The sequence below is a fragment of the Helobdella robusta genome (assembly GCF_000326865.2).
Source record: "Helobdella robusta unplaced genomic scaffold HELROscaffold_1, whole genome shotgun sequence".
Classification (NCBI taxonomy): Eukaryota; Metazoa; Annelida; class Clitellata; order Rhynchobdellida; family Glossiphoniidae; genus Helobdella; species Helobdella robusta.
Genome location: NW_008703570.1, coordinates 7,029,648 through 7,055,089, shown reverse-complemented (window position 1 = coordinate 7,055,089; position 25,442 = coordinate 7,029,648). Strand labels below are relative to the sequence as shown.

Genomic DNA, 25,442 nt, shown 5'->3' with positions numbered 1-25,442 from the left:
CAGATGAAAACTTGTTTAAAATTAGTTAGCAGATGGATTCTTACAATCAAAACAGTTAAATCAAAAACAAATGAACGAAAGGTAGAAAACACTGCAAAAAGAATTAATAACGAACATTAAACATTAAAGTATGTATGATATAGAACTCCAAAAGAGGTAGTAGTAAACCAAGCAACACAAACCCACCAACAGTAAAATGATATCAGGTTATAATAACAAGATGTCGGAAATAACATTTTTATTTGAGCCACTATTGAAGAGAATTGTGTGGCCGTGTTGACTATTAAGTCACCGGTACTCTCAGAGTCCCAAAGGTGCTTGGTGATGTTGAAGAGCTGATTAGACTGCAGGGATTTAGAAGCTGGTTCATACAACGCAGTGCCAAGCAACAAGTGCGGTATGGAAAAATTTCCGAGAGTTTTTAAAAGTAAGGTGCAAAACAAAATTAAAATCAGTGGAGTTAAGTAATGCAAAGCCACTATACAGAGATAAAAATAGATTCGAGTGACTAATTTTTTTAACTCAACAGAACTAATTCTACCAACTTCTTTTTTGAGTTCTGCAACTTTGTCACAAGCCATGTTGAGATGAGCCTGCAAATGAACCCACACCAAGAGAAATCGAAAAACACAGAAAATGAGGATAATTAATAATCTCAAAGCTTCAAACTGGTAGTCGGTCATGAGGGGTTGATTATTTTTTAATTTTTTCACGACAAAGTAATCTCTAAATAATGGCTTTACCCACAACAAGGATAGCAACAAAGTGAATATAAAGTTCATGTACAACATTGCACTCGTGCCGGGACTCTCTTTAGCATATCTTAAAGCATCTACATGCATTTTGGCCAACCTGATTCCTGGAAAAGTAAGTGTGGTGCCTATAATTGCACAGGAAATTGCAATGACAATCCTTACCATGGTCATCGAAATGGGGCAATGTGGTTCAAGTCCTTGTGATTCCATAAATGCAATGGTGGCCTTAGAAAAGTTTAAATATGAAGATTCTAAACCCAAGTCTAAAGTACCTTCATCTACGATAAGAATGGCCATGGCAAAAACAAGAAAGAAAAAACCAAAAAGTAGACATAGAACTCTTTCCCCACTCTGCTCAGTCTTAAAATAAACACTTGTCAAAGAAATTAATGTTTTCAATGAATACATTGCAATAATCAGACACCAGAAAATGCTTAAATTGACTTCTCTGCTTGGATGTAAAAAAAAATAATAAATGTCAGTTAATGTAAAAATAATAACACCACATACTGCGACATCAACAATCCATAAATATTCACCATAATATTGCAATGGTAAAAGATCAATAGGTTTAATTGGAACAGCTTCTAACTGAATGTCAGCTGACTTTGGTATAGTGAAAGATTCATCTTTAGCTTTCTTAGAAGGATCAAGCTTCTTGTAACTTTTGTTGTGTTGTTTGTTACTTCCTTGACCAGATGATCCTGCAATTTTCCTCAGTTCATCATCTGTAGGATGAAGATACCTAGCCAGCTTTCTGCACAAAATCCACCTTCCAAATGAATACTGTCCAGTGAACTTGGATAACAAAAAAGCAACTATCATGCTGAAAACAACTTGCACACCGAACAAAGCCATCACCTGTGTGGAAAAAGTAATAAGAATATTAATAACATTCTGATTATAAAATTATTATTAAGGAAATAGTCTTCAAGTAAATGAATATTTTCAACAGGATATTGCAATCAGTTCTTTTTTTATTAATTTGTAAAATTAATAGATACTAATGAACAAACAAGTACTAAGGATTAGTTAGCCTTACGTTCAACGGTTAGGTCTCTTATAATATTATAGTTATACATAACTAACACCATATGTGTGTTTTGTAAATATAACATCAATATAATAGAAAGTTTGCCAAAAATTTTAAACATATACCTATAAAATAACATTAAACAACTAATTAGTAATAAATGGTCGTCTTTATCATTAATTTAATTAAATAAATTAAATTTTACATAATACTTAATAATATCAATAGTCAATTAGTCACTATTGAATAGTGTTTTTAAAACATTGTTTTAGCTTTCATTCATTTTAATCATTAATGATAGTCAAATAAAGCATCATTTTGATCAAGATTTAAAAAACAAAAAAAGAATAAATAATAAATTTAATATAATAGATAAATTTAATTAATTAAACTGTCAATCAACTCTACCTAATGATTAGATTAGGTCCTAAACTAATCAATCTTATACACCAGGATTGGGTGGTTTGCTGTTAACAAAGTATCAATCAAAAATAAGAACAAAGGCAGCAGGTTTTAAAGCCGTCTATACTTCTATTCTAAAAAAATAATAATATAATACATTAAATTAATGTTATCTGTATTGTATTTATTTTTTATTATTAATAAAAATAAAATAAAGCAAGAGCAAAAATCAGGCAGAAAATTTTGTAATTGTGAAGGGGAAAGTCAACAAACGGACACTTCAATAACAAACTTAAATAAAAATTATAAAAAAAGTGAGCAAACGTTAAATTAAATAATAATTGTAATAGTAAAATCAAAACTAAATCACAAGAGGCACACCTCGTTAGGATCGAAAAACTTCACGGCAAGCACATGAAGTAAAAGCCGATCAGATCTGCAAAGAAAAATAAATGCCCTTGAGAGAGATGTTAACAAAATGTCGGTTTTATCGGTAAAATTGTCAGGTGGCAAGGTTGGAGACGGTCATGGCGGTCATCATATATGTATATTAAAATTGGCGATCATCATTAATCTATATATATATTCGGTCATGTAGTCATACATATTGAATAAAAAATCGTGTAACTATCTTCTTTCTTTCTTTCTCGTGCCTTATCATTTCAGGACATTGGCGACCATCGACCTCCACAAAGCCCCATCTTCAACACTTTGTAGTAGTTGAAATGTGGTGATATTCAACAAACGACACAAAGACTTCACGAATGTTATTCGTTGTTGACCGCGATCTCTTTTCCCTGCAATCTTTCCAGTAATTGTTAGGTTTTCCATTCTTTCCTTCCGCGCATGATGTGACCAAAAAACTTTTACTGCTCCCGTCGAATTATCTGTAGTAATTTCATCATAACCGGACCGTTTTAATACATCCTCATTCGAAGTATGAGAAGTCCAATTAATTTTTATAATTCTTCTCAAAATCAAATACTTTTTATTGATCAAATACTTTATATTGATTTATCCATTTTTATTTGTTTGTTTAGCTCATTTATTTAACTTAAATAATTTTATTTGTAATGACCCATCTCATATAGAGGTAGAAAAGTTGACAGCATGGCAACAAACTATCCACAACTGTTTCCCAGAAAACCAACGACAAACACAAACCAAATCAAAAAACATGTGTAATTATGCGTCAGATATATTAATCATGTTATTATATGTATTATGTTCAATGATTTATGGGTATATGAGTGGAGTGGTGGACTAGGCGGACGAGCTGCAAAGTTTTTAAAGAAATCAACATTAACAATGTTACTATAGTTATTAACAGCTGTCAGCATTTTCCCATGTTAAGTTTTATTTATTTAGATCACTTATTTAGTCATCATGGACATTTTATTGTGTTGGATTTTTTTTAAGTTGAATTATATTTATTTTAAGAGATAAATCTTGTATATTATTTGTGTAAAATAGTTTATTGGTATTGATAATTATTATTTGAAGATCATGACTCGATTCTTTTTAGATCAATATTTAATAAATTAATATCATCACTAATTGCTTTCGACCTATAAAATAGATTTGTGTTGCGTCATCATACATTATACATCTAAATAGAGTAGATACATTTGGAAAATCATTTATAAAAATAGTAAAAAGAAGAGGGTCCAGTATTGAACACTTGAGCACTCTGAAACATCGGATCAATGGATACAAATTGTTTTCCATTTGACAGGTAAAACATACAGCGACATATGTCGCTAACAGAGGCATATCCAGAATTTTACGATAGGATAGGAGATATGGTAAGTAAGAATAATTATGGAAAAAATTTAATCTGTTGCTTATACTTTCGACAATAACATTCAAATTTTACTTTTTATTAAGGTTCAAATAAAGGAAAAATAGAACAAAAATGATCTAATTAAGTTTCACATTTTTTTTGAGACAGAGTAAAATTTTTAGTAAATTGTCTATGGAACCAGATTTATACAACCATAAAATCCAAATTATAAATATATCAATAAAATATGTCACATTAAATCCAAATCTATTCTAACTTTTCCAACAAGAATAAATGAATACATCAAAGAACATGAAAAAACAAAAATTGTTAAAGAGATGGATTATAAGATTCCTCCCTGGCTGTTGCTACATGCAGATATTGATACTAGTATAGCAAAAATAGAAAAAGACAAAAACTTAGCAAAAATGTTATTCAAAGAAAAAATTCAAGAGAATCCCAATTCAATTGAAATATATACTGATGGCTCAAAAAAAGGAATATCAACTACAGCAGCAGTAGTAGTCTACAGACAATAAAAATGCATAAACAAAATCATGCAACATCTTCCAAATCATGCTTCAATCTTCACAGCAGAAATCATTGCCATTCAGATGGCAATAAAGTTCATATCTAAATCCAATAGTAAAAATTTCATGATATTTTCAGATTCATTATCAACAGTTACGGCGCTTAAACAATATAGACCTCAACACAACCTTATAATTCAAACGCAAAACAGGATACATGATAACTTAAATGATAACAATGGTAAGAAAATAACTCTGATATGGATACCCAGTCACATAGGAATTCAGGGTAATGAGGAAGTCGATCAACTGGCATCACAAGCTCACAATATTCCAATATCAAATCTTCCCATCCTACACAATGATTTAAGATTTTGGACAAAAAAGGTTTCAATGGAGAAATGGCAACTTGAATGGAACCAAACATCAAACTTTCTTAAATTATCAACACCATTTCTCAGCCAAAAAAATGAATTTAAAGGTTTAAAACGTAAACCTCAGACAATTATCAACAGATTAAAAATAGGCCATTCAAGTTTGACTCATTCCTAGATTCTCAACAAAACAAATTCGCCTACATGCAACTCTTGTAACGAAAAACTAACTATCCATCACATTTTGTTAAAATGTAATAGTCACAATAATAGTAGGAAACGACATGACATCCCTTCAGTGGTAGAAAAAATTTTTTCCAGAGATAAAATCAATAATCTAATATCATTCCTTCAGGAAATACAAATTTTTAATAGAATTTAAAAATAATTTCCCAAAAGTTTTAAAACAACAAAACGCATTTATAGAAAAGGAACAAAGGGCGTAAAGATAGCCAGTTGTGCTGAAACGCCGTTAAACTGCACAAACAGGAACGTTTGTTTGAAAATGATTGATGCGTTGTAAACGTTTGTTTACGACATACTCGGCAATTATTAATATTTCAGTTTGATAATAAAAATAATTTTGTAGAATGTTTTTTATAATGTTTTTTTTACAGATATATAATACCCTGACATTGGATGTTGCTAAAAATATTTCGGTTTTGGGCTTGATGAGAAAAGTGCGTACCAGCTGTTACACACACCAGTTTTGTCATTGCTTTATTAAAAAAACACTACATTCTTGTTTATAATATTTTTTACGTAAAAATGGTCACAGATTATATATTTTATTTCCTCTTGGCTTAGCGATCAGAATGCATCATTGCAATACCCATTATGAAACAACAACTGGTCATTGGTTAAATAATATACAGTTACATTTAAAAATAAGCGTGAAAAAGTTAGAACCTATTCATCTGTCACAACTAAATTAATTTTTAAACCTGCCTCTGTAGAAACATAAACATATAAATTGGATTTACTTAAAATTTATTCTGATTTTCATAAAATATTTTGTTAAAAATTTATTAGAAAATTAAAAAACAGTCCATTTGAAAAACTAAGAAACATCCATTGAGTCACCGACGTTGAATTCTGGTCGGGAGGTGGTAGCAGCTTCAGTTTCCAGCACCTAAAGCGTTTAATTTTAATATATCTTTGAATCATTCAATAACAACAATAATAATTGTTAACCACAATTAACAAAACTTACCACATGAAATTAACAAGAAAAAGCTGTAAATACTTTTCCAGGTGCTAGAGTTTCGTATCTGTGCCTCAAAGTCTGGAGTTCATATTCACTGTTGGCAAGGGCTATTTTCAATTCATACAACAAGACCATATCTTGTCGAAGATCATTGAAGCTGTTGACGATTTCTTGTGTTGGAACAGGATTTGGTTCTGGAAATGGAAACCAAACGGTAAAAGAACAAAAAAGCGCGCAAATTTTCGGTCCATCAATACAGTCAGGAAATACAATGAAACAATATCATCATCATCGACAAATTTTTACTAATAAAAACAGAAAACAAATAAAAATTCCACTGCTAAAACAAACAGACCTATGGCAAATTCTTCCAGCATTTGTTCAATAGCTTTAGTCTTTTTTTGACCAAGAGAAATGGGCAACTTCATCTACAACGATGTTAATAATAATAATAAATACAAACAGACACCAAAGAGCATCACAGCAATCTAATCACCTTTTGACTCCTGAGATAGACGCCAGATTGTTTAAAGTCTGGAAATTTTATGCTGGTTGATTCTGGAGCCACCTAATTAAGTAAGAGTGATTTCAAAATAAATAAATATTTCAAACCTATTTCAGTTATTAAAAAATTCCAAGAAAATTAGCTCAATCAAAAGTCTGTATAGTTCAAACATTAAACGCAAGAATGTCAAAATGTTTTCATCCACAGCAGCAGATAAACAATAGATAATCTTTGAATAACAAAAGAAAATTTTTAATTACACAAAACCAAAAAATATGATCAAAAAAATTTAAAACGTGTAGCTCACATTGCTCTCCCTGGTTTTGTAGGGAACAATTTTCTTTGAAATTTTCCTTTCAGATCTTCGTGAGTCAGAGTTGTTGTCGGCAGCTGTGATCAACTTTTGGAGATCCATTGCCTTCTTCTCTCTTTCTTTTTTCCTCTGCTCAATCTTTTTCAATTCTTGCACCAGTCGTTCCTCTTCTTCAATCTACATTATTAAAAGTCATCATGTCAATGTAATGATATTAGCAAATAGTTAACAGACGCCGCCCAAATACATTATATATTATATTTAACCTGTTCTTCGGTTCTATGGAAAAGTTTTTCCAGTTGCTCCTTCCTTCTGCGCTCGTGGTTGGCGTCAAAAACTCGCATCTTCTGATCACTTTGAGGATTTCTCAACTAAGAAAATGAGATGATTGAATCAATGACAGGTAGGCTATTAAGCCATCAAGTTAGTGTTGCTAACCCTAAACTGAACCAAAATAAGCTGAACTGACTCGAGAAAATTAATTCAACTCAACCAGTGAAGATGATGATGATGAAAAGATGAATAATAAATTGGAATAAATAGAGAAAAATAATTCAACTCAACCAGTGAAGATGATGATGATGAAAAGATGAATAATAAATTGGAATCCTTATTATGAATCAAAAATTTAGCTTTCATTTCATTATGTCCAAAAAATCATGCTCCCATCTGCTTGGCTGTTTAAATTTGTTTAAACTAAAATGACTTTTTTTTTATTAAACTTTGCTTGAGAAATGATCTTGGCTAATCCAGGTCAAAATGCCAAAGTCAACAACTAGGAGATTTAGCATAAACTAATACAAACATTAAGAAAAGAGACCAAAATGATGACAGACTTTGTGAAGTATGTGACAGATGGCATAGTATCTCTCTTTGAGATCTTCTATCGACCTCTTATGTGGATACCTCTCTCTGTTCCAGCGATCATGCACGATGACGAATCTGTTCAGAGACATTAAGCACAGTTATATTGCAAGAACAAATATGGCTAGCATGATAAAATTTTTTAAATTGATCCAAAAATTGTTACTAACTTCAAACTTAAAAGTGTACTTTAAGGTTTTGAGAAAAAAACTAAAAAAATTATTGTTTAGTGTACTGATGTAAAACAGATCTAAACATCAAATGCATACAAAAATTGATTAATGAATTAGATGAAGCACACATACTCATGAACGAAATCAATTAAATAATTATATATATTAGCACACATAAACATACACATGGACACACACACACTTTTTTGTTAACTTTTCTCTTTGTTTTTGAGATTGTTTTTCAGAACTTTTGTTTTAACTAGCGCTTTATAAGCATCATTAATAACTATAATATAACAAGTATAACTATAAATATAGAATAACTATAAATATAACAAGTGTCTAGGTGAAAAAAATAAAATTATGCAAGTAATTATATCAATATAATCAAAAAAAAGTAAAAAACACCATTAAACCAATTTCTGAGATAATTTACTACTGCAGTAGAACACATCTTAAAAACAGTTTAAAATCTCTGAAATATGAACCTGAGATCAAATCGTTTGCAAAGGCTGAAGAGGTGATCAGTTTCCTGCCTGGTCCATGCATCACTGTGCAGATGTTGCTGGTACTCCAGATCTGAGTATGTTGGCACGTCAATGATCTTGTTGAAACGAACAAAAGGATACTCCAGTCCCTCATCTGCTATTCTCCTCCAATGGTAGAACACGGCACCATCCTTATTTTCATGAATGACTTTCATTTTATTATTAAATAACATGACAATTCAGGGAAGTCTTTTGAAATTACTCTGACGAATAAAATTTTTTTATATACCACAAAATGAAGAATGTGACATTTTAAAAAAAAGTTTAATGAATGGTCTATGCTTTATAATAATCACAATTGATTGGCTCTAATCATAAGAATAATATACTAAATCATGAAAATAAATTTCAATTTTTATGGTTTCAATTTACAAAAATTGAAAAATCATTCATTATAAAAATAGGAACAGTTAAAAAAACATAAAACCTTTCTCGCGGGATTAGTAAAGGGCATCCACTTCCAAGGTCGTACCTTGCTCCTTCCGATCTTGGCTTTTGGCTGTTTGTAGGTGAGGGTGCTGTCCGTGGGGAACAAAGGTGCTGCATCTCTGAAGTTTGTGCAGGGCAGACCAAATTTTTATCCAAACATTCAATCCAAAATGTTTTCAATCCAAGAGGTTAATTAAAAATTAAAATAAATTAGCTAAGAGTGAAGCAAATTAACAACATTACTTGTTGTCTGTCCAGAGAAGTCCCCACAATTCTCTGTGCATTCCTTCTGGCTTTTTAACATTGGGTTCAGTCTTTTTAGATTTTTTCTACAAAAGTAAATATGATGAAATGTTAATTATATTTATATATAAATAATTAAACTTGTGTTATTAGATCTTCTAACCATTTCAATTTTTGAAATCTAAATAATTAAGGGTCTGCCTACACCTAATCCTGTGGCACCTGAAACTGCTGAACATAACCACCCATACATCTCAATCTACAGAGAAGCATAAAAGCATTGATGATGTTAAATAAAAAAAAAACTTAAAAAAAAAAATCTTGTTTTCTAATAAAAACAACAGTAAAATCTTAAAGAAAATAATTCAAGAGGAGCATAAATAGGTTTTTAGACTACATAAAGAACTACCAAACAAACAAAATGACAAAGTGGTAGAAACAAGCAAAGGCGAATGGGTCCAATGTAAAAGCAGAGTTATAGAATCGGTTATAATCTTTTTTGTTGGAGATTTTTGCTGTACTAAGAATTTTTTGAATCTAGAATCTGGAAATTGTTATAGAAAGTCTACAAGACAAATAATGAAGAGAAGGCAATGGCAATGGGTGGTTAAATTAATAGATGATCAAACATTAAAATTATTGTTATAAAAAGAATTTATTAAAATTTTCAAAAAAAAAACAGCTGTTTAGGTTTAGACTTTTAGTGTTAAACTATGATTAAAAACATCAATGAAGAAAAACGTTCACAAATTTCTGTTATAATTTCCTGTAATGTGCAAATATGTAAATCAAATTATATTAATTATTTATATGGTTATAAATAAAAAATAATATAGAATACTAAAAATTTAGTTTTAATTATCTTATTCAATGTCAATCAATATAATTTATTTAATTTAATAAAATTTTATTTTAATCAAATGCAATGCATGGCTAGGAAATTAAAATTAATGGGTACCTTAGAAACAACAATTAATAAAATATAAATTAAATTAAATAAAAAAAAAGAAATTAAATTATTTTAAATTTAAAATTTTTAATAAAATAAAACAAATAAAATCATCACAATTTTATTGAAATTTTAATCATTTCTAGTATAAATACTATAAATCATTTCTAGTATAATCATACATACAACAATTAAAAGTACAATAATACAATTATATTACTTTTTTGTCCCCAAATAGTGATTCTCGAGTTATAACATCCTCTTTTTCTTCTCTAACTTCAATGTCTAAAATATCTCTCAAGTCATTACCAGAAGCCATTATTATATTATAATCGCCAATTGATTCAATCAATAAATAATCAACATAAATATGAATTTTCAGAAGAATTGCCTTATTATCGTTAAATACACACAAAGACTTGAGATCATAGAATATATTTTTTTACACCATCATGAAATTAGTTTATTGATATCATATATATAGAATATTTACATTATATTCCTTGATATATATATATAATATATAATATATAATATTATATCCATAATTATGTTACTTTATATTATATATATATCCATTATTTATAATGAATATCCATGAATTTGTTATAGGAATTCAAAACTATCAAAGATAGATTATTATTAAAAATTTTCATGCACAGAAGAATTTATTTAATATTGTCATAATAAAGATCACGTTTTTAACAGTCCGTCAACCTGGAAAACTCAGCCCGTTATTTTTATGCTTCTGTTTGAATGGGTATATTGTATGGCAAGTGAGTTTACAAGGGTCAATTTGTATAAGGGAAAAAAGTTGTCATAGTCACTCAAGATTTTTAATAGCTTGAATCATGCTTATATTTAATATTTTACTTTTGTTTTGACCAATATCACCAAGGAGAACACTGAACTCGTTTAATTAATTATTTGTGCAATTCTCATGCAAAATATGAAAATTATAAATATTAACCTAAAGAAAAATCAATTATCTATTAAACCCTAAAGCAAAATATCAACCAGCAACATGTAAATTTGGTCCCACAAATCGCTTAAAAACAAAAGGTCTTCTTTAAAAATACTATCAGGCACTCAAAACTTGAGGATGAATTCCCCCGTCGAACCATCCCACCAACAAAAACTAATTTTTTTCAGAAGTTATCTTGGACATAACTCTGGTTATATGGTTTTAATATTAAAATATTCAAACAATGAAAAAACAACGAGAAATAAGCGAGAGAAAAAAAGGCCATCAACCTTTAAAAATCGTTGATCTAAGATTTATAAAACGCGTTCACACATTTATAATATGCAACGTTTTGTTTTTTAATGAAATATATGTAAATAACGTTACAGCTGCTCCTAAATTTATTTTTTCAAAGAAAATAAGATTTTTTTTCAACAAATATCGAAATGTCATACATTGATGATCATTTACGAGTTGAAGAGCGTGTAAAACACGTGGTTATTGGCGATTACAAGATCTTGTACCTTATCGGATCTGGAACTTTTGGAAAGGTAGACGCATTTGTTTGAATCTTTGTATTTATACTTAGTCCTACCATTGTAAACTGGTTCAATAAAATATTTTTAAAAGTTTCGTGAGTCAGCTTTAATCGCACGTAACATCGGTCTCCAAAAAATGTTCCGGTAGGTTTAGAGGACATAAAAATCAATCAATCAATCAATCAATCAATCAATCAATCAATCAATCAATTAGCTTATGAAGCGCTATTTCCGCGATGTTCAACAGCGCTCCTCAATGAATTTTGAAAACTGATGGGTCTTGAGATCCGCTCTGAACTTCGCAAGTGATGGAGAAGTAGTCAGAGAAGTAGGTAGAGAGTTCCAGAGAAAAGGACCAGAAAAAGCAAAAGCAGATTTGGCAAAAGAGTGTTTAACACGAATTAAGAAAAAGCGAGAAGAAGAAGACGATCGTAAACCGGGGCGTTTAGGTTCAATTAATATATCTGATAAATACTTAGGAAATAATTTAGATTGAGACTTATACATGAACGGGCAAATTTTAAAAATTATTCTATATTTTATAGGTAGCCAGTGCAAGAGAACAAGATATGGAGATATATAAGAAAAGAAAGGGACACGAGCAACTAGACGAGCAGCAGAATTAAAAGCTTTACTTAAAGGATAGAGTATAGAGTCAGGAAGATGATAGTAGAGCGAGTTACAATAATCAATCCTAGATAAGACTAACGAAGTAACAAGAAGGAGAAGAGAAGGATCATCAAGAAAAGGCAAACGTTTTTTTATTCTACGTAGATGAAAGTAAGAGCTTCTAGCAACACTATTAATCTGAGAAAAGAGAGACATAGTAGAATCAAAGATAAAACCTAGACTACGAAACTTATGAGAGACATCAAGAGTTTTAGAATCAGGTAAGAGGAATAGTAATAGAGTGTTTAGATTTATTAAAACAAATTAATTTAAACTTAGAAGGATTAAGTTTAAGACACATAGAGTCAGACCAAGCAATAATTGAAGAAAGACATAGAGATAAATTATGAAGAACACTATTGAGATTAGATGGAGGAAAAGAAATATAAATGTAAGAATCATCAGCATATAGTTGACTAGAGAAAGAAAAGTTATTAATAATACGAGGTAGTTTAGAAGTATAGAGTATAAATAGAAGAGAGCCAAGGATAGAACCCTGAGGTAGTACCCCGAAAGTAAGAGTAGAGGAGTTAGAAGTAGAATTATTGAGAACAACAGAAGAAAAACGATTACAGAGATAAGAAGAAAACCAAGATAGACAAGAATCAGTAATATTAAAAGAATGATGCAGCAGTCTCAAGAGAATAGTATGGTCAACAGTATCAAAAGCCGAGGAAAAGTCAAGAGCAAGAAGAAGAGTAAGACTACTATTGTCACTAGAGAGAAGGATATCATTGTGCAAAAATTGTCCTCATTAGAAAGCGAAATGTGAATTTTTAGGAAAAAAAGGAAATAGAGAAATAGTTGTGACGTCTAAAAATTATTTACATTATTCAAAAACCATTTCATCCACTAGTGAAACATTTTATTTAATAATACCATTATATTTATAAGGTCTTTTTGACAAACAACGTGAAAACTCACAAAAGTTACTCAATGAAAATTATGACCCAAAACAAACACAGTATCAAAAAGCAAATGAATGAAATAACGATCATGAAAACGATGCTTAAATCAAGCACCAGTCTAATGGCGCAACAATTTGTTTCGGCATTTCAAACAATGGTGATTAAATTAAATAAGTTATTGAATATATGTTGCTTAAAAATTAGTTAACCGTTATACCAGCTATTTGTTTGCATAGTTGGCGAATTTATCGATGGATGTAATTTGAAGGAACTTTTAGAAAGAGAAACATTTCTTCAACATGAAGTTGTTGTTTTCTGCACGGCTACAGTTTACGTTGCAATTGAATATCTCCATGCTTTACAAATTGCTCACTGGTATGTTTATAGTGCCTAAATGTTTATTTTGCTAATAGTCGTGCCATATTAATTGTTAATTATAGCGACATAAAAACGGAAAATATTGTAATAAACTCAAAAAGTGGCTATCCGAAAATAGTTGATTTTGGAAGTGCTAAACATTTTGATAACTTGGATGCCCTCTGTCTAAATGTTCGTGACGTGGATTGTTATAACATTTTTGAAAATTTGAAAAAAAGAGATCTGAGTAAATTTTTTCAACTAACTAGAGAACTGGCTTTAGGGAAAGTAAACGCTTTCAACATTTTATTCAGTAGATTTTTATTATATATTAAGTTTGTTTAACTCAAAATATAATTTTGTATGATCTAGTGGTACGCCAAAGGTGTAATTAACTTGCATTATTAAAATAGAGTATGCTGACAACAACCTTTTTTATATTGTAGCCATTCAGCATTTGTTTAAAACCAATCATTAAAAAGTTGAAAATTTAATAAAAAAGGTTGGCAATAGCGTGCTATCAGATGTCACGGAGGATTTTATAAAATCGGTATAATTTACGGTTCTCTTTCGTTATATATATATATATATATATATATATATATATATATATATATATATACGATGTACCCCACCTCATCTTTACACAATCAAAATTATAAAAGAATCTATAACTGAATTCTTAATAGATTGGCAACCGCCTTGATTGCAATTCAGTGAAAACTCATCCATTTTACGAAGTAATTGCGTTACCCAATATTTTTTTTATAATATTACGAATAACTAAATAATTCCTATAATGTCAATAAACCCAAAACCTTGCAAATTACTAAATAAGTCATTTGTCATGTGTACATCCGAATATGTAGTATCGGGAGAAATATTAACTGAAAACGACAATATCTGATCAAAATAAATATAATTAATAAAAAGCACTGCTTAGAAGAAAATAACTGTCAAGGCAGTAATAACTTTAGTATTTAATTTCTCTCTTCACTTCCTGAATGTCTTGCTGAAGTCAATAGGAATCTAACTGATGAATGCTGCAATATTTTTTGTTAAAAACTGTTCTTGATTGAAATCTATCTTCTTCACAAATATTTTAGCTTGGTAATACCAACATGCAAACTCTAACTTATTCAATTTAAGGAGATTAATTGGCACGATCTAACAAACCAAAAAACGAAACCACCAGCGATTTTGTTGAAGCAAACGCCATTACTTCAAAATGTGACCGACAAGATGAAGCAAGAGTTGGTAGATGACGCGACGAACGACAGCCAGCTGTTGATACCAAACGACATGTTGCCAATCGTGCAAAGCATCATCGAACAGTAAACTTTTGAACAAATTTGTTGCTAATTTATATTAACATAAAGCTTTAGACAAATTTACAAAAAATATGGATTCAAATTTCGCTTCGAACAAAAATACTCATATAAAAACTGTAAACGAGGACTTAGTGGCAATAATAGCCACTAAATAATCGATGATAAATCTTTATAATTCAACCGTATGTACAATTCGAAACCATCAACGGACGACACGAATCGGAAACGTTTAAAAAACTACAAGAACGGCTGTATTAGCGGCGAAAGCCCAAATATCGGGCTACTGGACAAAATCAGTGAGTTGTCACTGTCAGCTTTTTGTCGCGTTCCATTCGTCCTATTAGCCATTATTAACAAACAGAAATTTGTAACAATCATTGGAACAAAAAAAGATTAAATTAACATAGATTTCTTCACACAGTAGAACGCCGTAAATATAATTAATTAACGTTATATGTAAAAAAAATACACTTTTAATGCTGACATACATTCACATCAATAATAATGTTATAAATATGGAACAAAATAAATAACTAATTGACGCACCAAAATTTTTACATATCTGTAGACCCCATCAAAATCATTCTATAAAAACTTCATTTCAACAACGCTAACAAAATGGTATTATGAAACAATAATTAAATTTAAAACAACATCAACGATAATGAAGATGAAAATAATATGGTGGACCATGCACTGTTCACTCAATCAGCTTCTTGGATTTAAAGTAACGTCGGAGATATAGCACCTGCCAAGTTGCTAAACCCAGTAAACAAGACATGGAAAAGAGGCTGAAGTACAAGACTCTTGAATGAGTCGATTCTGAATTGTAAAAAAGAATCATGGTTAATAAGTGGAAATTAAAAAACGATAGAAATATATACAAATTTTAAATATAACAAATTAACAAAATGTAACATTTCACTGACCATTAGTATCTCTCATCTCCTCTTCTCTGTCTTTCATCCGAGCAAAATCAGAAACAATTGCTTCAGATAAATCTTCTAACTTTTTCAATTCCAATTCCATAGGTTTCAATTTTTCAGCTTTGGCAATCTAAATGATGTTTTGTAATGTTAATAAAAAGCCTGGCAAAAATTAAATTTGATTATATATATATATATATATATATATATATATATATATATATATATATATATATATATTGGTTCATTTATTCTAAAGTTACTTATAAGTAGTGGCATTATAAAAGTTTCTATAGACAATTAGGTGCATTGTTTGAAAAATGTTAACTGCATTTTGTTGAATGTTGATGATAGGTTTCATTTCATCAGTAAATAAGGGTTTTGCAATTCTTAATTAGCTTTGGCAATCAAGATGAAAAGTCATTTTTGTCACTTTTAAAAGAATTTACAGCTGAAATTATTGCTAGTCACTTTTAAAAGAATTTACAGCTGAAATTATTGCTAGTAGTAGTAGATTTAATAATACAGTCCAATCATGAAGAATCTGTGGTTTGCCATACAATAATACATAAATGTCTAAAAAACAGCACCACTAAATTAGACAAACTGTAGCTTGATTCAAAATTTTTGTGTATGCTTACCAAAATTTAATTGTTTTCTACCAGTAGCATCGTTTCAATTAGATTTTTATTTAATTTATTTTCTTAGAAAATTAAAATATCTTTTTAATATTTCCTAACTTTCAATACAATAATTAAAACAATTTTTAACAGAATAAAAAAGATTGGGTGGTTCATGGTACAGTTTAATGATTAGAAGATGCCTGAACTGAATATTAAGAGACATGCACTCATCTACTAGTTCAAACTGCTGAAACTTAGTACAGCTAACTTTTATAAAAATATGTAATGGCCAGTTGATTAAATTTTTTTGTGTGCTAGTTCTTTTTAATGTCTGCTTTTATAAATGGGTTATTACTAGGCTGTAATTAAACAAATGAACCTGAAATAACAATGATAAAATGATAACAATAAACAAAACTAACATCTGCATAATTTTTAGCTTCTACACCTCTTTTAACTGTGAGGGATACTTCCCTATCCAACCCATGAACACCTGAGAAACATGCCATCAGAGAATAGGTTAGATACTGAATTTTATTCTCATTAATATTTTAGGAAAAAACATAAAATAAAAAAGAGCCAATTGGCTAAAAAACATGGAAATGTGCAAATACAATGCTCGGTTTACTGAAGTAAAATAAGTAATTCTGAAAAAAAATCATTAAGATGAACCATGGGGAACGTGGCTTTCAAAGCAAATTTCAAACATATCAAATTCCTCAGTGGTGAAGGCAAACTTGCCCTTCTCTGCATCTTCTTTGTTGTATAGGAAATGACCTTTAGAATCTACAACCTATCCAAGTCAATGTTAAAAACAAAGGTGCATTAAGAGAATAATAATAAATATGATACATATCTAATCCATAGGTTGCCATTTTTAATAATAAAATATTATAATATTTTATACAAAAAACTGAAAACCACACATGCACGCACACACACACACACACACACACACACACACACACACACACACACATGACATGCAAAACTTTTAATTTCATTTAAATTTTAACTTCAGCAAAAAAATTTATAAAATTTTTTTGAACTATAAAAAAACTTCTGCAAACAAAGACAATGGTCATTAATTATATACAATAATGAATAAAATATAATATTCAATGTTAAAATAAATTATAATTATAAAGTGTTTTTAAATAGAAAAAAGGAGGAACATAATAATTAAGTATTGTGTCAGTTAACTAAGTTAAGTAAGGTAAGTCTAACTAAAACTGAACTAAGACAGACCTTTTATTAAAATTACTAAAATTTAGTACAAGATAAAGAAACCATATATTTTTATTTTGTTTTGTTAAATTACATTTGTGATTTAATTGAAACTTTTAAAATCATTATAAAAATTCTAAAGTTACTGAATTACCTAGAAATGCTAATTAGATTGTCTGATTTCATTTTTATTTTCTTTCATTTCAAAAACTAATTAGCAAAATAAATAAAATAAAAATAAAATCATAATATATAAATTAAAAATGTCAAACAAATTTAAGTTAGAAACGAATAAATTTAATTGACATAATGTGAAACGATAAAAAAATGAAAAAATGCGGACTTTTAAGCTGGCTTTCTGTTCAGGAACAGCTGTAATTGAATATTCACCAGTGACCAGGACATCTTTGTGAATCTCTTCCTTCAGACATTTCTTTTGACCAGCAGGAAGATTGAATTGAATTGAAGAAATTTCAGATAGAAAATGTAATAAGAACAAGCAAGTTAATAAATTAAAAACTATGCTGATCTCCATGGTGGCAGACGAAACCGTACAAACTAACCAAACGAATCGAACGGTCTCAGAGCGAACGAAAAGTAAACGATCAAACGTGGCAAAAACAACTTCCGCTTAAAGTAAAAGCAAACTCAAATAATTAACTTTTAATCTACGTAATCTTTATTCTAGATCTAGAAACAGTATCTTATTGAACAAAATGGTATCATAGAATGAATAAAGATACTTTTTTCAAAGATTTAAAAAATTCTCAATTTGATTTCATTGCGATATCGATGATGATGATGATTGTGACTTGACTAATTAAAAAACATCAAATAAAATTTACAAAATAGGATGGGTATATCATTGCGAAATCGTTGGGGGTTGAGTTATATAGTTATATATATTATATATAGTTATATAGAGTTATATAGAGCTCAAATCCTTTATAGACACCTTTCTTTGAGGTTCTTTTCTTTGCCGACCGGTCGGCTTCTTTGCGTTTCTCTATTTTCATTTAAATTAATTAAATAAATAAGATTTTTCCATTCATTTAGGTTCATTCAGGTTCATTCATCCAGATTGAAGCTTCCAGAGGAGTTCATCGTGGAAGATCAGAATGGTTGTGATGTCACGCAGCGTTCGTTCATTCAGTGGCAAAGAATGCACGCCTTGCTGGGGTTCGTTTCACGGTTTCTTTGCGGTTCCTTTTTTGCCAGTTGGCTGGCTTTTCCGGCTGGCGGGTTTCACCGCGGCTCGTTTCTCTATTTTCATTTAAATTAATTAAATAAATAAGATTTTTCATTTCATTCAGGTTGAAGCTTCCAGAGGAGTTCATCATGGAAGATGTCAGGCTACGTTCGTTCATTCAGTGGAAAAGAATACACGCCTGGCTGGGATACGTTTTATTCTTTTTTCACTGTAATTTAATATTAAGTAAGAATGCTCACACGCACACACACACACACACACACACACACACACACACACACACACAATTACATTACGTAGCTATATAGGTAGGTTGGATAGGCATAATTTTAATTGTAGGTAGGATATATAGGAAGTTTCTAACACTAATGCAGTTGAATGGGTAGGCGCGTAAGTATATCGCTTCTATTTTTTTTTCTTGCACCCACATTACACGCATCAGCGTATTACACACAAACACACAAATAGATACAAAACCACATATATTAGTATTTGAGCGTAATTTTCTTTTCATTACACATTCTAGTTTATTATTACTAAGGTTGATTCAGTCATTACGATATGCTGTGAACTATTCTTACTAAACAGTGGCGGATCTAGACAATTTTGATGGGGATGGGCCAAAATTTTAAAAATGTTTAAAAGTTTAATTTTTTTTCAAATTTGGACAGGGGGCCAAGATTTGTGGTAGCGTTGCCAAAATTAGGCTGGCGAACTTTTTTTGATATAAAATGGTGTTTTTATGCAAAAGCTGAGTTCTTTTAATAAATATACTGCTCACAACTGGGTGATGGTCTCTCCGGCCTTACCCCAAGATCCGCCACCGAATACATATGTATAATACTGTTATAATACTCGCTGTCGTAACCGATTTACGACGGGCTCAAATCTTCGATTGAATAAAATACTCCAAACAGTTATTAGTTATTAAACTTTATTTACAGAAGAAATCAACTAATCGTTTATTTCTAGCAAATTCAAATTAACACAACAATTAACTTTTAAATTGTTCAAAATCTATCGCTGTGACAACGTCAACAAACAAATCAAATACTGCTTTTAATAATTCACCGAATCGCTATTCACAAAATCACAGAGTCACGAATTTACAAAATCACGAATTTCCACTAATCCTCTTGCGACGTGCGCTTATATACTCTTCGCAAGCGTCGTTTCTAGATTCTTCTAGATGGTCCGATTCTAGCATACTCTAGAATGCTCCAGTCACTAGAACATTCTAGAATACGCTAGAATCTAGTGCGTTCGGTAGCACGGTTATAACAATACATATACATTCAATGGCGGATCTTGTACATTCAGTACTGTATTTTAATAGCGCTCTGAAATTCCCCTGATAGTTATTTGAGATCTAATGCACCGTCATCCCGGTGTCCAAGCAAAGCAAAATTCTGTCTTTCACAAAGTTTAATAGTTTGATGATATATATATATATATATAAATTTATTGAAACTAGAACTATTGTTCAAGTTCATCTTAATAATAAAATAAAACTATTGCTATCCAAATTCATCATGCAGATAGGCCTCATTTTGAATTTGTCGCAATTGCAGGTTTGGTTTATAAAATTTCTTTAAACAAAGCAAAATTAGTCTTTAGCAAAGTGAGTTGGCGTCGTATTCTTCATCTATGTTGTTCTCATTTCTTTGTTCTTCAATTTTATTGATGTTAGTTTCAAGGCGTCGACTTGTTAATGATATAATCATACTTTTTTTTACTATCAAGACGTCTCACAATGCATACTCAAAGAGGAGCCATCAAATCTCCTCATAAATATCAATAAACCCCAAATGAACATCCAACAAAGAATGATTACATAATTACCAACCCGAATTGGAAAACTATATATTGATTCTCCACTTTAACCCTACCTATATAAGTCGATTAAATATTTGGAAGACTGTTCACTAGAAGGTGATGTACGCTTAAAGCCACAAATTTTCAAAAATTTTACTACTCATTGAAATACTACAACATGACGTAACTTTCAACCAAACCCTCAGTTTGAAGACAAAACAAAATTTAGGATCGTATGACAGATAAATAAATTCAGTAAATTTCTTAAGTATTTCCATTGACAAGATAGAAGTCACGTTTTCTAGAATGATTATAAAGTATTTGTGTCTGAATATCATATATCTCGGTATAAAACATGTTTGTACTACAAAGGCATACTCGGTAAATGATTTCTGGGTAATGCGTACGACTGTACATGTTCTCTAGAGAACTCGTAATTTATTTCTTATCAAATTTCGTGCGAAAACCACTTCACATACGCAACATGAAGATGTGTGCAGTCATGTAGATTTGTATTGCACTTTATATTTTTTCTTACATTTGTTATAATAATATAGCGATGCCGAGGTCGAATTATTCAAATTTTTGTAGCTTAAGGTGAATTGCAGAAGTCACATTTAAAACGTGTTCGTGAAGCTTCTCATTCATATCATTATATATATATATATATATATATATATATATATATATATATATATATATGTAGTGCATTATAATGTGCATTCTTACTAAAAAATTCGAACATGAATTGTTATAAATATACGTAGTTAGCAATAGCTTCGTCAATTTAAAACTCTAGTGACGTTTTACATCCGGATTTTGAAAAGGCATATGTTAAATGTTCAACCATTGTATTTCTAGCAATTAATTACTTTTAATAAAGCTAAACTATTTAGTAGTTAACTGACAATAATTAACGGAAAACATTAGAAATATTTTGTCCTCGTTTCGTGCTGGAGACATTGGAAATACTTTAATCTTATTGTATACGTTTCTTTGGAGGAAGTTTAACGCTAATTATTAATATAGGGCTCGGTTCATTCGATCGATTTTCACTTGTTGGAAAGATCCGGAGGTGGGTCGTCGAAATTTATTTTCATTCGTTCCGACGTATTATATTTATTTTTATCATTTATTTGTACGATATTGATTTTTTATTTTCAGATATTTCAATTAAATTGCTCATCGCTAGCCTTGGTTTATCGGTCTGAGATTTTGTTCCTTGAAAAAAAGAAAGTTGAAACAACCAGAAGGTCGTGGGTGTTACTTATTTTTCATTTCATTCATTATGTTATTAACATTTTAGCACTTATTTCGAATGTTTTCGACATATTTATGTTTTATAAATCAACTTTTATTTAGTGCTTTTATATTTATAATTTTTTAGTTCTAAATGTAATTTTAAACTTAAGTTAGAGAGTATGTGAAGTATTTTTATTTTAAATTTATTATTTATTATGATATATAAATATTTATAACATTTTATATTAAAATATTTACTTAATATTAATTATATGTAATTTTTTAATGAAGGCTTAAAAATATTTTTTTTTTAAATTTTAAGATAATTAAATTCATTTTTATTATGAAATTGTAAAAATTTCTTATTTATTTCATTCCTGCATTAACATTCTTTTTATTTTGAAAATAATTAAAATTTATGACTTTTTAGAAATGAAGTTCTCAGCTATCCGTTCGGGTGCCAAGTTGACTTTTTATATCCCCAAATTTGTAAGTAGTTTTCAAATCTATAAATTCATTTTACAGTTTCATTTATTTAGTAATTTGATGTTTTAAATTATAAGGCCATTGAATTGTTATTTCAAATGCTACTGGGAGGTTTCGTACGTGTTTATTTGTTTATATATCACATAAAATGTTAGTAAGGTAAAGAAATTTTGAATACATTTTTATTAAAATGTGCTTGAGTGATTTATTATATTGTTCCAGACTAATCAACCTGATTTGTTCAACAAATCGACATCGACATCTGACAACCTCATCTCGTTGGGTGCCGCCCTCATATCACTCTTGGGTTTTGGCATTTCCTCGTTCAGTGTCTACAAAATGCGAGAAATCTCGCTAGCCAAGAAGAAGAGTTGAATGGCTTACCTGATGTGTTTCCTTCTGTAAACATTACTCCTTTCAAGATATTTACTATGTGCACTAAATAACATCTTTCCACATGTTTCCATATCGTGAATCAGAAAACAATAATTAAATTATCTATGTCATGTATTTTTGTCACTTTATTTTTGTGTTTTTACCAACTGTATATTTAATTTAATTTAAATGTATATGTCTAACCTAATAGTGTCGTGATATTTATTATTCTAATATATTTACATTGTGCTAGGAAAATATATCTTTTTGATGAATATTTTTGAAGTTAAACAATTTTGTGTTTAGGTTTGATGTTTATTTTATATTCACATTACATTAAGCATACTATGTGCATGTGGATATGGGTTTTAATATTGGTAAACATGAAATGTGTGGGCTAAAAATTATTTTAATATGAAGTACAGCTGTTTTTCATAATTTTATTTTAATTTGACTTCAAATAATTTGGTGGCATCCACAAGTGTTAAAATCCAAAAATCACTTTTGTTTGTAGAAATGTTTCAACATTTTATAGCGAGAAAGAAAGCTGTAAGCTATGCGTCATTAGTGATTTACAAGTACATGAAATGGTTTATCACTTTCAACTTGATTATTTTTTGTGTTTAATTCATTAAAACTTCACGTCATTCGTTTGTTTAAAATGATGTTCAGCAAGTTGGGTGAGGAGTTTGTTAAGAAATATCTAACTATAAAATGCACATGAGTCACTTGATAATTTCTAGTCGTATCTGTGTATACACTTATACATGTAAACGAGATAGTTAATTGTACACGTGTGTACAAATAAAAAACGTTTGTGTAGACGTGTATGCAATTATGTATTTGTATACATATATATATACATTGATTCATGTGCATCTACCTTGAACTATGACGATGATCGTTTCTTTATTGGAATTCAAATATTTCGCTTCAAGAAATGTGATATTTTAATTTGAACCTCTTAAGAAACGAACATTCCCGACATCTAAATGAAAGTAATATGTAATATTCATTTTATCTTTAAATAAACGCATTCACTTATTTAGATGCAAATATATATTTCAATACCTGTAATATTTTTGTAAGTTTGTTTTCTGATTCGTGTTCATCACTATATTCTTGAAAAATGTTTAAATATAAATGATAAAAAATGGTTGAAGAACTTTTTTTACCATAAAATATTGGTGTGTGGTAAACTCGTGATATTTGTAAGCGAGCAACATCGCATTTCAACTTGAGTGCGCTTTTGACAATTTCTCTAATTGGTAAACAGTAAATGGGAGAAGCAACAAACAATTCAGTAGATTTTTGTGAAGTCTAAACTGTAATGGAAGATCCAGAAAAACATATTTACCATATTGTGAAATCACCCTCGCGAAAAAGTAATAGTGCAAAATTTCTTTCCATTTTAGTTGTAGATATGATGTTCATGCTGGTATTATAGTTTTATATTACAGTTTTATATTATAGTTTTATATTATAGTTAGTATAGTATAGTATTTTATATTATAGTTTAGCTAGAAATAAAGTCCTGATGTTCAGATTCAGATATTCAAATTTTTGTTTTAGTTTCATTGAACCCGTCAAATTATTCTTACGAATAAAAATATAGTTCTCGACCAGAACGTTGACCTGGAAATATATATATATATATATATATATATATATATATATGTGTGTGTGTGTGTGTGTGTGTGTGTGTGTGTGTGTGTGTGTGTGTGTGTGTGTGTGTGTGTACGTAATGATGTTAAGTCGAAGCTGAGCCAAGCTGATTCTGCTCGGCTTTAAGCTGGAAGCCGATCGGCTAGGCTCGGCTTGGAAATTTTCCAAATTGGTTGTGTGGACGCAGCCGTCATATCTGCTTCCTCTCTCAAAAGCATTCCATCATTTATTTTATCCTAAGTATTATCCTGCAAATATTATATTTGATATTTATTTATTATATTTATTTTGTGATCAAAATTTATTCGCTTTGTTTTATTGTAAGGCTCAATTAAATTCTTTTTAATTATGAGTATTTATTATTCTTTTTTGCAGTAGTTTAACTAATTGATAAATAAATTTTGATCGTTCATAATTTTTTCGATTGTGGTTAGCGATAGTTTGGAAATATTTTGGTTAGAAATCGAACTATAGCGCATGTACTTTTAAGGCAACAAAAATCCGTCATAATGACCATCTTCGTCACTTTTCATTTAACTTAAAGGTGGATACACATTGTGACCATTTCAGATGTTATGACTGATTCAATAGCAAGAACTGAGAATCCACTTTGAAAATATGGTGATTGAGATGCTGAAAAATTGTTTTTTTTTTTAAATTGACGTCATTGCAACTAACCTATCATACTTCCATTATATGTTAGTTAATTAATGTAAATATTATCATTAGGGTTAATTACCTTGCGACAAAATATTCACAAGACGACATACAACAATGTTAGGTTTCAAGATTCTTACGCAACGAAATCACAATTGTTGCAATATATCCTATCTATATAATTTGGTGATAAAAATCAACCCTACCAATCAAACTGCGAATGGCATATGCTGTGCTTTCGAGTGCTGCCTATTCAGTGTGTTCAATAAATTGTAGATACTTCATTATTATATTATGTTTGGATTTTTTAAAATGTTTGCCAACTGAATGTAATGTGTTA

The 25,442-nt window shown here is 29.8% G+C and overlaps 4 protein-coding genes across 4 annotated transcripts; 1 reads left to right on the top strand and 3 right to left on the bottom strand.

Annotated features, from left to right (window-relative positions):
- Positions 1-116: 116 nt before the first annotated feature.
- On the bottom strand, positions 117-1,613 carry HELRODRAFT_63383 (hypothetical protein; the record flags this gene model as incomplete). Its single annotated transcript, XM_009011044.1, has 1 exon — positions 117-1,613. One exon carries the CDS (start codon positions 1,611-1,613, stop codon positions 117-119), a length of 1,497 nt encoding a protein of 498 aa, XP_009009292.1.
- A 2,331-nt stretch (positions 1,614-3,944) lies between these two features.
- HELRODRAFT_159131 (hypothetical protein) lies at positions 3,945-5,055 on the top strand (the record flags this gene model as incomplete). The annotated part of the gene is made up of 2 exons (XM_009011043.1): positions 3,945-3,995; positions 4,588-5,055. 2 exons carry the CDS (start codon positions 3,945-3,947, stop codon positions 5,053-5,055), a joined length of 519 nt encoding a protein of 172 aa, XP_009009291.1.
- A 1,044-nt stretch (positions 5,056-6,099) lies between these two features.
- HELRODRAFT_62417 (hypothetical protein) lies at positions 6,100-10,427 on the bottom strand (the record flags this gene model as incomplete). The annotated part of the gene is made up of 10 exons (XM_009011042.1): positions 6,100-6,278; positions 6,440-6,512; positions 6,581-6,652; positions 6,897-7,079; positions 7,169-7,273; positions 7,739-7,844; positions 8,428-8,618; positions 8,915-9,035; positions 9,160-9,245; positions 10,329-10,427. The coding sequence occupies 10 exons, from the start codon at positions 10,425-10,427 to the stop codon at positions 6,100-6,102; spliced, it is 1,215 nt and encodes a 404-aa protein (XP_009009290.1).
- Positions 10,428-15,579: 5,152 nt separating this feature from the next.
- HELRODRAFT_143881 (hypothetical protein) lies at positions 15,580-18,157 on the bottom strand (the record flags this gene model as incomplete). The annotated part of the gene is made up of 5 exons (XM_009011041.1): positions 15,580-15,698; positions 15,806-15,932; positions 16,848-16,918; positions 17,098-17,218; positions 17,996-18,157. Coding segments are annotated over 5 exons (600 nt in total), but the record flags the coding sequence as incomplete, so codon positions are not given.
- Between the last annotated feature and the right edge of the window lie 7,285 nt (positions 18,158-25,442).